This window comes from Carcharhinus amblyrhynchos, chromosome 2 (genome assembly GCF_965287045.1).
Source record: "Carcharhinus amblyrhynchos chromosome 2, sCarAmb.v2.hapA, whole genome shotgun sequence".
Taxonomy (NCBI): Eukaryota; Metazoa; Chordata; class Chondrichthyes; order Carcharhiniformes; family Carcharhinidae; genus Carcharhinus; species Carcharhinus amblyrhynchos.
The window spans coordinates 147431075-147447652 of record NC_137325.1 but is presented as its reverse complement, the minus strand read 5'-3'; the positions used below and the strand labels follow the sequence as shown (position 1 = coordinate 147447652).

The following is a 16578-nucleotide window of genomic DNA, read 5'->3' as shown; positions in this document are numbered from 1 at the left end:
CCACCCTCATACCTCAACCTTTCTATGGCAAATTACTTCCTGTGGAATGATGCAGCATAGGAGCTTGTTGATTTGGCCCATCATGTCTGTGCCAGCTCTTTGAAAGAGCTGTCCAATTAATCCTACTTCCTTGTTCTTCCTCCCTAGTCATAGAATCATGTCCTTTTCCCCTTCAAGTATTTATCCAATTCCCTTTTGACAGTTTAGATCTATTTTGCTTCCACCACTGTTTCAAGTAATGCATTCACAACAACTTGCTGCTTAAACATTTTGTTCCCCTTTTTAGCAACCCCCACCTCACTGTGGCCAACTGTTCCTAATTTAAAGGGAATGTCCCTTATTTTGACTGTTGGGGTTGCCTTTCGTCCCTTGTTTCTGGGACAGCCTGTGGGAAACACAGTAAAAAGTCTGACAACACCAGGTTTAAGTTCAACCGATTTATTTGATAGTAATTTATTTGATAGTTACTATCAAATAAATCGGTTGGACTTAAACCTGGTGGTGTCAGACTTTTAACTGTGTTTACTCCAGTCCAACGCCAGCATATCCACATCATGACAGCCTGTGGGAGACAGAGCTTGGAAGATCTCTGCAGCCTTTGTGCAAACTCACACAAAAAAAACACAGCCAATGTGGCCATTGATCACCAGGGACTATTACGATCACTATCGTAGGGCCATAGAGGTTTACAGCATGGAAACAGGCCCTTCGGCCCAACTTGTCCACGCCACCCTTTTTGTTTAAAAACCCCTAAGCTAATCCCAGTTGCCTGCATTTGGCCCACATCCCTCTATTACCGTCGTACCCATGTAACTATACAAAGAACAAAGAAGAATACAGCACAGGAAACAGGCCCTTTGGCCCTCCAAGCCTGCACCACTCATAGGTCCAACTAGACCATTTGTTTGTATCCCTCCATTCCCAGTCTGTTCATGTGGCTATCCAGATAAGTCTTAAACAATCCCAGCATATCTGCCAACACCACCCTGCTTGGCAGTGCATTCCAGGCCCCCAGCACTCTCTGTGTAAAATACATCCCTCTGATATCTGAGTTAAACCTCGCCCCCCTCACCTTGAACCTGTGACCCCTCGTGTTTGTCACCTCCGACCTGGGAAAAAGCTTCCCACTGTTCACCCTATCTATACCCCTCATAATTATAGAGGTGGAGAGACTCTTCCCGCTCAAAAAAGACAGTAGGACTAGGGGGCACAGCCTCAAGATAAAGGGGAGGCGGTTTAGAACGGAGTTGAGGAGGAACTTCTTCACTCAAAGGGTGGTGAATCTCTGGAATTCTCTGCCCGTTGAAGTGGTGGAGGCTGCCTCGCTAAATATTTTTAAGAAGCGGGTTGATGGGTTCTTGATAAGAGAGGGGATTAAGGGTTATGGGGAGAGGACGGGAAAGTGGAACTGAGCCACAACAGATCAGCCATGATCTTATTGAATGGCGGGGCAGGCTCGAAGGGCTAGATGGCCTACTCCTGCTCCTATTTCTTATGTTCTTATGTTCTTATTAGGTCTCCCCTCATTCTCCATCTTTCCAGGGAGAACAACCCCAGTTTACCCAATATCTCCTCATGGCTAAGACCAGGCAATATCCTGGTAAACCTTCTCTGTACTCTCTCCAAAGCCTCCATGTCCTTCTGGTAGTGCGGCGACCAGAACTGGACGCAGTACTCCAAATGTGGCCTAACCAATGTTCTATACAGCTGTAACATCAGGCACCAATTTTTATACTCTGTGCCCCGTCCTATAAAGGCAAGCATGCCATATGCCTTCTTCACCACCTTCTCCACCTGTGATGCCACCTTCAAGGATCTGTGGACTTGCACACCCAGGTCTCTCTGTGTGTCTATATTCTTGATGGTTCTGCCCTTTATTGTATAGCTCCCCCCTACATTAGTTCTACCAAAGTGCATAATTTTGCATTTATCTGGATTAAATTCCATCTGTCATTTCTGTGCCCAATTTCCCAGCCTATCTATATCCTGCTGTATTCTCTGACAATGTTCATCGCTATCTGCAAATCCAGCCATCTTTGTGTCGTCCGCAAAGTCCAGCCATCTTTGCGACTTGCACAAAGTCCAGCCATCTTTGTGTCGTCTACAACTATCTAAATGCTTTTTAAAAGACAAAATTGTACCCGCCTCGATTACTTCCTCTGGCATCTTGTTCCACTCTCACCACCCTCTGTGTGAAAAAAATTGCCCCTCTGGACCCTTTTGTATCTCTTCTCTCTCACCTTAAACCTATGCCCTCTGGTTTTAGACTCTCCTACCTTTGGGAAAAGATATTGACTAGCTGATCTATGACCCACATTTCACCCCTCAGCCTCCTACACTCCACAGAAAAAAGTCTATCCAGTCTCTCCTTATAACTCAATCCATCAAGTCCCGGTACCATTCTAGTAAAACCAAAGATTCGACTGTGGAGAGCATTACCATTGAGACTGTTCAATCTTATAATAAAAACAAAAAGTTCTGGAAAATACTTAGCAGATTTGACAGATTATGACCCAGATGGCAGGAGCTTTGTCTGTCTCTCATTCCACTACTCCAAGAGTCACAATTTACATTTAAATGAATTCTCTAGCTAGGTCTATAGCAAAAAAAATGCATATTAATCGCAGAATGACCAACCGATGTCCACATTTCTTCAATAACGTTAATTAATTATAAAACCAGACTTTGAGTGCAAAGGGAAAGCTTATTTACATATAGTTTGAAGGTATAATAATTACTCTAAATACCATTACGCTTTCCTCCACACACACACACACACACCAAAATAAATAATAAAACTAAGTAGAGAAATTATGCCAAAACATTAAAAGTTAATGGTCCATGGGAAAAGGATAGATGGTGGAGTCTGTGAAATGGTATTATATGGTTGTTTTCTCAGAAATGTTCTGTGAAGTGATTGATGATTCTTGTACTGCCTCTCAGGCAGACCCCAGGAACGCTGTAGACACTCAATTTCAGCATGTAGAGCGATTTCAGAACAGCTCCCATTCACGTGCAGTGGTGAATTGGCTCTGAACTGCAAAGAGCTGTGATCTTCCTGCAAATACCTGATCCTTACTAAGCGAAACCACAACCAGCTCTTAAACAGTTTTACAAACCATAAGCCACCATTTTATGAACACTCCACCCAGGCCAAGAGGCTGCCACCTTCTTTCAAACTGTTTAATTACTTTTTCTTGTAAAATGCTATCTTCTCCAGAAACATCCACAACTAGAGTCCTTGCATTAATTCTGGAAGACACGGTCTCTTTTACAAATACAAATTCTTCCAAAATGTTCTTATGTTTTCTGTTATTAAAACATTTACAACATCTCCATCTCTCCACCCTGCTCCAGCCCCCTGGCCTGACTGTAACTGATGTTGTGATTGCAGGCAGGCTATTCACCATCCAGACCATCCAATCTTGTAATAAAAACAAAACGTTCTGGAAAATACTTAGCAGATCTGACAGCATCCATCAGCAGAAAGCGAAACACAGTTAATGGTTCAGTACAGTTGTGTTCCATTTATATAGATGATCTGGAGGAGGGAGCCGAGTGTAAGGTGTCGAAATTTGCTGATGACACAAAGATAAGTGGAACGGCAAATTGTACAGAGGGTGTGGAAAGTCTGCAGAGGGATCTAGATAGGCTGAGCGAGTGGGCGAGGACCTGGCAGATGGAATACAATGTTGGCAACTGTGAGGTTATCCACTTTGGCAGGAATAATAGTAGGAAGGACTACTACTTACAGGGCGAAAAGCTGCAGCATGCTACGGTGCAGAGGGACCTGGGGGTCCTTGTGCATGAGTCACAAAAACCCAGCCTACAGGTGCAGCAGGTGATAAGGAAGGCAAATGGGATGCTGGCCTCCATTGCGAGGGGGATTGAATATAAAAGTAGGGAGGTCTTGCTGCAACTGTACAGGGCACTGGTGAGGCCGCAGCTGGAGTACTGTGTGCAGTTTTGGTCGCTGCACTTGCACAAGGATATTTTGGCCTTGGAGGGAGTGCAGAGGAGGTTCACTAGGCTGATACCGGAGTTGAGGGGGTTGAGCTATGAGGAGAGGCTGAATAGACTGGGCTTGTACTCGTTAGAGTTTAGAAGGATGAGGGGGGATCTCATTGAGACATATAAGATGATGAAAGGGATGGATAGGGTAGAGGTGGAGAGGTTCTTCCTGCTCAGAAAGGACAGCAGGACTAGAGGGCACAGCCTCAAGATAAAGGGGGGAGCGGTTTAGAACAGAGTTGAGGAGGAACTTCTTCACTCAAAGGGTGGTGAATCTCTGGAATTCTCTGCCTGTTGAAGTGGTGGAGGCTACCTCGCTAAATATATTTAAGATGCGGGTAGATAGGTTTTTGGTAGGCAAGGGGATTAAGGATTATGGGGAGAGGGTGGGAAAGTGGAACTGAGCCACTTCAGATCAGCCATGATCTTATTGAATGGCGGGGCAGGCTCGAAGGGCTAGATGGCCTACTCCTGCTACTATTTCTTATGCTCTCACATACTTCAGCAGCCTTCAGTTGATGCTGGATAGACACACCACAATGCTGATCATTAAAACTTTATGGATTTTAAAAATGTATTCTTTTGTGGGATGTGGGTATCACTGGCAAGGCCAGCATTTGTTGCCCATTACTGATTTCCCCCTGAAATGAGTGTCTTGCTCAGCCATTTCAGAAGGCAGTTGATAGTCAATCATATTGCTATGGCTCTGGCGTCACATGTAGGTCAGAGCAGGTAAGGATGGCAGATTTCCTTCCCTAAAGAACACTAGTGAACCAGATGTGTTTTTATGGCAATCAGTGATAGTTTCATGGTCACCATTCCTGAGTGTCTCGTTCAGTACAAGCATCAGGAGATTGGATGTTATGGACTATTCGATCATACACAGTGGAAGATGCCACAAATTCAGTTAAGATGGCAGCAAATTAACATGTGACTATGGACTTTTAAACTGTGGGCAGTACTTCATTCTGTGGCCAATATTTAGTTAAACATGGACCTGAATAAGAGTACTTTGCAGCCACTTATCAAGTTTAAAAATCTCGTGTAAGGATGAACCAGCGTTTGAGGAATATGAGAGCCTCAGAATGCCATATGGAGCAGAGGAGACTATTTGAGCTCAAGATGAGACAGAGGTACGAGAGAATGACCATCCTCAACTGCTATTGTATTGTGGTAGCCTGGACCCCAGAAGTATTAACCCTCCCCTCATGATTGCCATTAATTTGCTGTGTTTGCAGTAAAATACAACCTGAAAAGCAAATCTAGCAGTGAAAAACTTCTGAACCATCCTAGCTGAAAGTCTTCTAATGCAGCCACGGTAACTAAGTGGGTCCAGCTTCCAAGTCCACCTGAGAACCTACCTTCTGGCCATTCATCCTTTGAGAGGTTTTGCAGCTTGATGAGCATAATTTATCTCTAACAGATCTTCATTCCATCTAAAATATTAATTCAAACAAGATAAAAGCAAGCCTGCATTGATATAAAGAATGAAATATAAATTCCATATTTATAATAATTTTTCTGTATCTGTTCTTTTTGTGTGTGGTAGCATAAGTGAGATGACTGATTGAGAAGTTGCGATTCAAACATAGAACCATAGAATCCCTACAGCGCAGAAGGAGGCCATTCGGCCCATTGACTGTGCACCAACTCTGCAAAAGAGCCTCTTGCCCTGGTTGTATTTCCATCATGTCCCCAGAGCATTAGCTTGCACCTTTGGATTACTAGTCCAGTGACATTACCACTTCACCACCATCTCTGAAGTAAATGTGCATTCATTGATATTTTTCACAAATGTGAACTAGAGAAAAATCAGGGAAGACTGCAGAGAGATAGAATCAGGTTAGGAGAAGGCCACATTTAGCGTCATAGAAGTTTACACTATGGAAACAGGCCCTTCGGCCCAACTTGTCCATGCCGCTTTTTTTTAAACCCCTAAGCTGATCCCAATTGCCCGCATGTGGCCCACGTCCCTCGATACTTATCTTACCCATGTATCTGTCTAAATGCTTTTTAAAAGACAAAATTGTACCAGCTTCTACTACTACCTCTGGCAGCTTGTTCCAGATACTCACCATATTTATCAGTGATGATAAATGAACAAAGAACAAAAACAGCTTGGGAAACAGGCCCTTCGGCCCAACGAGCCCGCGCTGCCATTTTAACATTACCAGTCCCCCCCTCCACCCATGACCCTTACCTATTGTTTATGGCATTCCACATTGAGGGAAACTAATTTAGGAACAATTTATTACCTCCAATCAGCCTAACAGCACATCTTTGGGGTGTGAGAGGAAACCGGAGCACCTGGAGAAAACCCACACAAGCACGGGGAGAATGCGCAAACTCCCACAGACACTGGCCCAAATCCATGTGTCTGCACAGCAAACAGTGATAGTCACTGAGCTGTCGTGTTGCCCAGCATCTGGTCCAGTTTAAGCCTACATTTTTGGGAAAGAGAACAGAAAGTGAACAAAAGCTTTAACGTTTCTCAGGGAGTAGAGGAAGAGAGAGAGTTGGGAGTGTGAGTACACAGATTCAGGTCTACACACACTGATTTCAGGGCATAGGATCCATAGATCAGCCAATACACTAATTTGAAAAGTGGGATTGCAGGTGGTGAAAGCTTTACAGATCATTTTAGATCCTGTTTTGTATGTAGAAGGCATTCAGTACAAGGAAGCAATCATGAAATGACACAGCATTGGTTAGGCAGCTTTAAGCATCCAATTGTAAAGGAGATATGAGAGGCAGAAACAACTAGAGGCACAAAGCAGGTTATAGTGGAGGTCAGTTTTTAAGAGAGACGTTGGCACACCCCAGCAAAGGAGATCAAGAAGGGTTGGAAATTGAGAGCAAGTAATTGAAAGATTCTTTCCAGTGGTCAATTTTAAAGAATAGCACTGGAAGCATCAATAGGAAGGATTTTAAACTGTTGCTGCTTAGCCTTCGCTATACTGCTTTGAGCCTTCTTGTAGGCATGAGCAAAGACCTGCCAAGCACTGGGATCACACTAACTTCATTGCAGTGTTAATCATAGAAACCTTACAGTACACAAATATGCCATTTGGCCCATCATCGGGTCTGCACCAATCACAATCCCACCCAGGCCCTATCCCCATAACCCTATATATTTACTCACTAATCTCTCTAACCTACACATCTCAGGACACAAAGGGCAATTTCTAGAATGGCCAATCAACCTAACCTGCACATCTTTGGACTGTGGGAGGAAACCAGAGCACCCGGAAGAAACCCATGCAGAATGGAAGCCTACTTGTGACAATAGTAAATAAATAAACTAAAAAAAAAATCATCTGGTAGTGCATATTAAAAAGTAGAAGAGGGCATCTTAGCGTTGGTGTGTTTAGCTGCAGTGGGAGTACAATTATGATACTTGAAGGGGCTCAAAATCTCAACAGAACAGACTCTGAAATCTTGACAGAATATTCATTTTGTTCATTTTTATTAGTCTACTGAGCTGTGGCTCAGTAGACCGCATTCTTGACTCTATATCAGGTCCTGATCCAGACTGCAGGAGAGATGCTGTATTTCAAAATCATTTATTAAACCAAGGCTCCAGCTACCCTTTCAGGTGGTCGTAAAAGATCCCATGGAGCAGGGGAGTTATCACCCAGTATCCTGGCTAATATTTAACCCCTTAATTAACATCACAAATTGGCTTCTGTGTTTCCTTCATGCAACAGTCACTACACTTCAAAAATACTTTGTCATAGAGTCATTTTCAGCACAGAAGGAGGCAGTTCCGCACATAGATTCTTTAGCAGCTCCTTGAGGAGCAATCTAGTTAATCTTGTTAAGCCTCTCAGTTGCAGTCCAGTAATAAATGATGTAAGTGCAGCTTCTATACAAACTCACTTTATTCTCTCTTACAATTCCACATACACACCATTCCAATTCCCCATTACCACCTGTAACCCCTCTATCTAATCCCAGTGAGTGCTATTAAACAATTAACATACAAATTAGGTCTAAAGTGGAAGATTGCAGTTAACCCATTCCTAACAAATCCCACTCCCCCGCTTGATCCCTGTAGCCAGCAAATTTATTTCTTTAAATTGGCCGCGCAATTTTCTTTTGCAATCGATGTTCATTTCCTCTTCCAGCGTCAAAGAACAGTACAGCACAGGAAACAGGCCCCTCGGCCCTCCAAGCCTGCGCCACTCATTGGTCCAACTAGACTATTCTTCTGTTTCCCTCCATTCCCAGTCTGCTCATGTGACTATCCAGATAAGTCTTGAACGATCCCAGCATGTCCACCTACACCACCCTGCTTGGCAGTGCATTCCAGGCCCCCACCACCCTCTGTGTAAAATACGTCCCTCTGATATCTGAGTTAAACCTCGCCCCCCTCACCTTGAACTTGTGACCCCTTGTGTTTGTCACCCCCGACCTGGAATCCTCGTAGAAAGTGAATTCAAGGTCATTTTCACTTGTGTAAAAAAAATTCTTCCTTACATTCCCCCTGCATCTCTGGCCAAAATCTTAAATTTGCCACTCCTACTCTATATACCATCAGCCAATGGAGAGTGTCTTGATGACGTTATGTAAACCTTTCATGATCTTGTACACCTATGTCAGATCTTCCTCAATCTCCTTTCCTCCAAGGAGAGCAACTCCAGGCTTTCCAACCTAACCTCGTAACTAAACCCTCCTCCCACCATCCCTGGAAATCTCTGAAGGACCCTCACATCCTTCCTAAATTGTGGTGACCAGAACTGGATGCAAAACTGTTCTTTGGCTGTAGAGTGATCTGTACATCCTGAACATGTGAAAGGTCGTATAGAAGATGTTCCTACAAGTCAGTATTTCTTTTTGTTTGTGTAAGTACTCAGATGCTGCTGATTAAACTGCTGTATTGTTTTTCTCCCTCCTCATGCCAGAGTGACACTGTGTAAATACAAGAGGATTGGATGCCCGTGGCAGGGGCCTTTCCACGAGCTAACCGCTCATGAGGGAGAATGTGGCCACCCCACCAAGACCGGCAACGAATTGATGGAAATCCTGGACGAAATGGACCAAAACCACAAGAAGGAGATGCAACTCTACAATAGCATTTTCAACCTGCTTAGCTTTGAGAAAATAGGATACACAGGTAAGGGTGGTTTCTGCTTCCATCAGATACTCCAGACTCATGTTCTGTCTGAAGAAATTCAGAACTTCCCCCCTGCTACTGGGCTGCAGAGACCAGGAAGATCCCTGGGTTCAGTTCCAACACCGTGCTGATAGGTAGCTGATTCTCAGCAGAGCAATAGTTGGCTGCTGGCTGTCAAAATCCACCCCCCACCCACCCCACCACCACCCACCCACCCCACCACCCCATTACCCCGCTATCCCTCCACCCCACCCTTCACCACACTCCCCCCCCCCCCCCCCCCCCCAAACCCCAATTTCTCAGGTAAGACCAGGCTCAGCTGCGATACACCTGTAGTTGAATATCCTGCCAGTCATATTGCTGCCTGGGCTAAGGTGGGCTAAGTCGCTCAGGGTGAGGCAGGTTGGGGGTGGGATGTTTGGTGCCTGGCAGATCTGAGGAGAAGGAGAAAAGACAACTTATTAACCCCGTGATTCCAGTACAGATTCTCACACGGCAGGAAAGCAAGTCATAAACACAAGGATCATGACCCCCATATCTGTCCAGTCCTCTTGTTTAATCCCTGCTTTCTAAGAAGAGGCTTTAGGGGCAGCACGGTGGCACAGTTGATAGCACTGCTACCTCACAGCGCCGGGGACCCAGGTTTAATTCCCAGCTTGGGTCACTGTCCGTGTGGAGTTTGCGTGTTCTCCCGTATCTGCGTGGGTTTCCTCCAGGTGCTCAGGTTTCCTCCCACAGTCCCAAGATGTGCAGATTAGGTTGATTGGCCATGCTAAATTGTCCCTTAGTGTCAGGAGGACTAGCTAGGGCAAATGCATGGGGTTACAGGGATAGGGCCTGGGTGGGATTGTGGTCGGTGCAGCCTCCTTCTGCACTGCAGGATTCTATGATTGTTGATTTTCTTTGGTTCCTGATTTTAAAATATGATAAATGTTATAAGATAATAGGCATGTGAGAATGTTCCATTCTTGAAATTGCTGGACTGATATAACTCAGTTGTTGATATCACAGCCTGTGGTGCACTCTGTCCTTTCAGTACCTCAAAAAACTAGGCAGTGAAAAATTCATTAAGCTGGAAGCTGTTACTGAGTGTAATCATTCCGTGGTCGAGTGACTGAGGCTGTAATGCTTCCTTCAGTTATTAGAAAATGGGTGATTCCAGCATTTTATCTGGGCAGTTATGATTTCTTAAGAACAAAACTGATACAAATGTTTGTACTAGTGTCTGTATAAATACAATAGGAGGGAATGACAACAAATACAATTTGTATTTATATAACGTCTTTAATATAGAGAAACATCTGCTGATGCTTCTTTCACAGGACTATTATCAAACAAAATTTGACACAGAGCCACATGAGGAGGTATTAGGACAGGTGAGCAAAGCTTGGTCAAAGAGTTTCTTTTAAGGAGAAGAGAGAGGCAGATTGGTTTGGGAAGGGAATTCCAGAATCTCAGCAGCTAAATGCTCAGGCCTCCATCATTGGAGTGAAGAGAACCAAAGTGGTAGAAGAGGTCAGAATTGGAGGAATGCAGAGATAAATGCTGGGAGAGTTGTCAGCATTGCAGAAATAACAGGGGGTGTTGGGGCAAGGCCATGGATGGGTTTGAAAAGAAGGAAGGGAATTTTAAATTGAATAGGCATTGGCAGACCAGGAGCAAGTGGAGGACAGCAAACAGATGGCTGAATGGAACTTGGTGCAAGTTAGAATACAGACAGCAGCGTTTTAGCTCAAGATGATGGAAGTTGAAAGGTTGGAGGTCCATACAGAAGCAGATTTATCCCCCCCCATAACCTGTTTATGGAAATTTCTGCCTTTTAAATTTTGGATTGATGAGGGCTGTTGTAAGGACCATTATTAATGCTCCCTACAAATGGCCCTCTGTATTGAATTGATTGGGAATTGTAGCTTAGTGGGTCAGTTTTCATGCCAACCAGCGATGAAACCTCCTAGCTGTGAGGAGTTGGGAATTCAGGATTGCACTATTGGAGCATCCCCCTTGCAGAGCTTGGTGAAAAATGTAGAGTAGCAAAGCTGTAAAATAAGGCATAGAAGCAAGCTGTGTCAACATTTAAAAACAGACGATTAAAGGAAACTAAAAGGATAGCAGGAACAAAACCTCTACTTTCATGGATAAAAGGCAACATAGGCAAGTTGGGCTGAACAGCCTGTTCCACAATGTGATCGCTGTGTGAATAATAGAGGAGAATTCTATATAAGAGGCGTTGAACTGAATCATAGAATAAAATCTGTCCATTCCAGCTCTCTGCAAGAGCAACTCTGCTGATCTCACTCCCATCATCCTTTCTTCACCACCCTGCACATTTTCTCTCTTCTGTTGCTTATCCAATTCCCTTTTGATAGATACAAATTGAATCTGTATCTACCACACACTTGGACAGTGTGTTCCAAAATCTAACCAGTGACACTGCTGCCTCACAGCATCAGGGACACAGGTTTAATACCCAGCTTGGGTCACTGTCTGTATGGCGTCTGCATGTTCTCCCTGTGTCTGTGTGGGTTTCCTCCGGGTGCTCCGGTTTCCTCCCACAGTCTGAAAGACGTGCTGGTTAGGGTACATTCGCCGTGCTAAATTCTCCCTCAGTATACCTGAAAAGGCACTGGAGTGTGGCGACTAGGGGATTTTCACAGTCACTTCATTGCAGTATTGATGTAAACCCATTTGTGACGCGAATAAATAAACTTTAAACTCACTGTGATTAGTGACTCTTAATGTCACCAAAGTTGGTTTCCTCTGGCTCTCGACTCTTTCTGCAATGGGAACATACAAAGTAGGGGAAGATATAGGCCACTCGGCCCCGCAAGACTGTTCCATCATTCAGTAAGATCATGCCTCATCTGTTTGTTTCAAATTCCAGATTCCCTTCTACCCCCCCTCTTACCTAACAGGAATCTATCTACCTCTGCCTTAACAATATTCAGTGACTCCCACCTCCACTGCCTTCTCAGGCTGAGAGTTCCAAAGTCACACAACCCTCTGAGAAAGAATAATTCTCCTCATCTCTGTCCTAAAAGGATGACCCCCAATTTTAAAACATTACCACTTAGTTCTGGACTCACCCACAAGAGGGAACATCCTTTCCACATTCACCTTGTCGAGACCATTCAGGACCTTACATTCTCCAATCAAGTCACTCCCTCGCTGTTTGAATCTCCAGTGGGAACAAGTCCAGCCTGCCCAACCTTTCCTCAGGAGACAAGTCACTCATTCCAGTTAGCGATCTAGTAAACCTCCTCTGAAACACCACCATTCACATTCTTCCTAAAATAAGGAGACTGCACGCTGTATTCGAAATGTGGTCTCACCACTGTCCTGTACAACTAAACCATAACATCCTATTTTTGTGCTCAGTTACTCTCCATTCATGCACTAGAACACCCAGATCTTGGAATTCTCTAGTAAATAACTAATATTCCACTTTTTTATACTTCCTGCCTAAGTTAACAATTTCTCATTTTGCCACATTATATCCATCTGCCAGATTTTGTCCACTCAATCTATCTATCTCTATCCATCTGCAAACTCCTCATGTTCTCTTCACTACGTACTTTCCTATCTATCTTTGTGTCATGTTCAAATTTAGCTCCTGCGCCTTCACTTTCCTCACCTAAATCATTGATATAAATTGTAAAATGTATTCCACACACACCTGCAGTTCCTTTCTGTTCAGACATTTATCCAATCCTCTCTTGGAAGCCACAATTGAATCTGCCTCCAGCACAATCTCAAGCAGTGGATTAGGTCGAGAGAAACTGCTCCCTCTGGTGGAGCAATCCAAAACAAATGGGCAGCATTTTAAAAGTTGGAGCAAGGCCATTCAGGTAAAATCAGGAAGCAATCCTTCACACAAGGGATGAGCAAGCTTCAGAAATCTCTGCGCAAAAAGCTGTGGATGCTTGGGGTCGAGACTGATATTGGGAGATTTTATTTTGGTTAAGGGTATTGAGGGAGGAAAATGAGGTTGAGGTACAAATCTGCCAGGCTAAATGGTGGAAGAGGCTCAAGGGCTAAATGACCTCCTCCTCATCCTCCTCCTATGATCAAATGTCATGGCTGTGTTTGCTAGGGACAGAAAGTTGAGGGTACAGCATCTAGCTCGACATAGCACAGCGTCATTTCTGAATGCTTTATGGAGCAGTGGATAAGTATTAAACACTGAGGAGCGGAGGGAAAGGAGAAAAAGAGAGAATCGGGGTATGGTAGCTGAAAAGTCATGTACTTTAGGATCTGAGGGCACTGAGATCCAAGTTAACAGGGTGACGGAGGAGGAAGGTGGCCCTTGCATAAGAACATAAGAACATAAGAAATAGGCACATAACACTGAAGGAGGCTGTTTGTGAAGAGGTCATGAGAAATTCCTCTGGGGATTTTAGTTGATGAGAGGCAAATGAGCGAATGCAGCTGGCAAGGAGCCCTCAGCTTGCAGCTTCTTGGTGAAGTGGACCACAGATTGTAGAGGATGGGTGAGAGAATTCAACACAATGATAGGAAGGCAAAGTCAGAGAAAGAATGAGGGAAATGTGGGCAGGAAAATAGGAGAGAAATACAATAACCAGTAACAGGACTTGTTAGGGGTTCCAAGGTAAATAATGCACAGTGGGAGAGAGGGAGGATAGGAGTAAGGGATGGGCATCTGCAGAAACTGACAGACATCAGGAGAATGGAAGGGAGTGAGTGAGGAGAAGGGATGGAAGAGAGCAGAAACCATGAATGTTGGAGAGAGGGATTTGAGAGATGCTTGTTTAAATTTTATGACTATATAATGAATAATAATAATTTTCATTTAAATGAAAACCTCTTTCTTTTAGCTCTTTCTACACCCCTCACTGCTGAGTAAATGGGGAGGAATTCCCTTTCCCAGCACTACAGTGAACTAGAGGATGTGTGTTAGAGAAAGGCCTTTCTCCCCATTTCCCCTTCCAAACGGCAGGGACACATTGCTTCAGGCAGTGTGTCTGGACACGAGGAAGGTAGGAGAGATTAAGCACTGCCCCCTGTTCTATAGCTGGAGAGCCTAAAGCATGGGTATCCAGCTACTGGCGATTGAAATCTGATATTTGTAGCTAAAGCTGTGATTGGGCCCCATCTGATTGAATGAATAATATGCAAATCCTATTCACAAGAAGATAAAGTCACCATCCTCCTTTTCTCCAATTGTCATTGCCTGAAACCTGCTTCTTACGCTGCCCTCTTACCCTTTCTCTGCCTTCCCTTCTTCCTCTATTACTCTACCTTTCTCCCACTCTCTCTCTCTCTCTCTGTGACTGTGAATCTCGCTGTAGTTACATATGTTCTCCCATTTTCTCTCTTCCTCATCCCCTCACTCTCTATTCCACTCCTCTAATTTTGGAGATCTCTTTTCTCTTTTGCTTTTCTAGCCCTTTTTTAGGTCAGAGTACATCTTTAGAAAGTTTATTTTATTCCTGAATGTAATCCTCACTTCAGATGGCATTTTCTGTATGAACACAATGGGTCACAATGAGGGAGCGAGAGAGAATGGAGACTGGAGTCACTAACACAGCACAGGGAGTGAGAGAGAATGGGGACTGGAGTCACTAACACAGCACAGGGAGTGAGGGAGAATGGGGACTGGAGTCACTAACACAGCACAGGGAGTGAGAGAGAATGGAGACTGGAGTTACTAACACAGCACAGGGAGTGAGAGAGAATGGGGACTGGAGTCACTAACACAGCACAGGGAGTGAGAGAGAATGGGGACTGGAGTCTTGTGGTACCTCACAAGAGGTTATTGCAGAAGGTCAGGGGACATGGAGTTGGGGGTAGGGTGTTAGCGTGGATAGAGGATTGGTTGTCAAATAGGAGGCAGAGAGTGGGGGTCAACGGGTGCTATTCGGATTGGCGGTTGGTGACTGGTGGAGTGCCCCAGGGGTCGGCGCTGGGGCCTCAGCTATTTACCATTTATATAGATGATCTGGAGGAGGGAACCGAGTGCATGGTGTCGAAATTTGCTGATGACACCAAGATTGGTGGAACGGCAAATTGCGCGGAGGGTGTGGAGAGTGTACAGAAGGATCTAGATAGGCTGGGCGAATGGGCCAGGAACTGGCAAATGGAATTTAATGTTGGCAAGTGCGAAGTGGTCCACTTTGGTAGGAATAATGGTAGGAAGGATTATTACTTACGTGGCGAAAAACTGCAGCAGGCGACGGTGCAGAGGGACCTCGGGGTCCTTGTGCATGAATCGCAAAAACCCAGCCTACCGGTGCAGCAGGTGGTCAGGAAGGCGAATGGGATGCTGGCCTTCATAGCGAGGGGGATTGAATATAAAAGTAGGGAGGTCTTGCTGCGGCTATATAGGGCATTGGTGAGACCGCAGCTGGAGTACTGTGTGCAGTTTTGGGCGCCGTACTTACGCAAGGATATTTTGGCCTTGGAGGGAGTGCAGAGGAGGTTTACTAGGCTGATGCCGGAGTTGAGGGGGTTGAGCTATGAGGAGAGGCTGAATAAACTAGGCTTGTACTCGTTAGAGTTTAGAAGAATGAGGGGAGATCTCATTGAGACATATAAGATGAAGAATGGGATGGATAGGATAGAGGTGGAGAGACTCTTCCCGCTCAGAAAGGACAGTAGGACTAGGGGGCACAGCCTCAAGATAAAGGGGGGGTGGTTTAGAACGGAGTTGAGGAAGAACTTCTTCACTCAAAGGGTGGTGAATCTCTGGAATTCTCTGCCCATTGAAGTGGTGGAGGCTGCCTTGCTAAATATTTTTAAGACGCGGGTTGATGGGTTTTTGATATGAGAGGGGATTAAGGGTTATGGGGAGAGGGCGGGAATGTGGAACTGAGCCACGACAGATCAGCCATGATCTTATTGAATGGCGGGGCAGGCTCGAAGGGCTAGATGGCCTACTCCTGCTCCTGTTTCTTATGTTCTTATGTCACTAACACAGCACAGGGAGTGAGGGAGAATGGGGACTGGAGCCACTAACACAGCACAGGGAGCAAGGGAGAATGGGGACTGGAGTCACTAACACAGCACAGGGAGCAAGGGAGAATGGGGACTGGAGTCACTAACACAGCACAGGGAGCGAGGGAGAAAGGGGACTGGAGTCACTAACACAGCACAGGGAGCGAGGGAGAATGGGGACTGGAGTCACTAACACAGCACAGGGAGCGAGGGAGAATGGGGACTGGAGTCACTAACACAGCACAGGGAGCAAGGGAGAAAGGGGACTGGAGTCACTAACACAGCACAGGGAGCAAGGGAGAATGGGGACTGGAGTTACTAACACAGCACAGGGAGCGAGTGAGAATGGGGACTGGAGTCACTAACACAGCACAGGGAGCAAGGGAGAATGGGGACTGGAGTCACTAACACAGCACAGGGAGTGAGGGAGAATGGGGACTGGAGTCACTAACACAGCACAGGGAGCGAAAGAGAATGGGGACTTGAGTCACTAACACAGC

General features: G+C 45.1%; 1 protein-coding gene across 2 annotated transcripts in view; it reads left to right on the top strand.

Annotated features, from left to right (window-relative positions):
• zftraf1 (zinc finger TRAF-type and ring finger containing 1) overlaps positions 1 to 16578 on the top strand; it is a 144326-nt gene that overhangs the window by 111448 nt on the left and 16300 nt on the right. For both annotated transcript variants that reach the window (XM_080214048.1, XM_080214039.1), the window contains exon 3: positions 8916 to 9127. In XM_080214048.1, coding sequence (XP_080070174.1) covers positions 8916 to 9127 — 212 coding nt within the window. The remainder of the gene's footprint in view (positions 1 to 8915; positions 9128 to 16578) is intronic.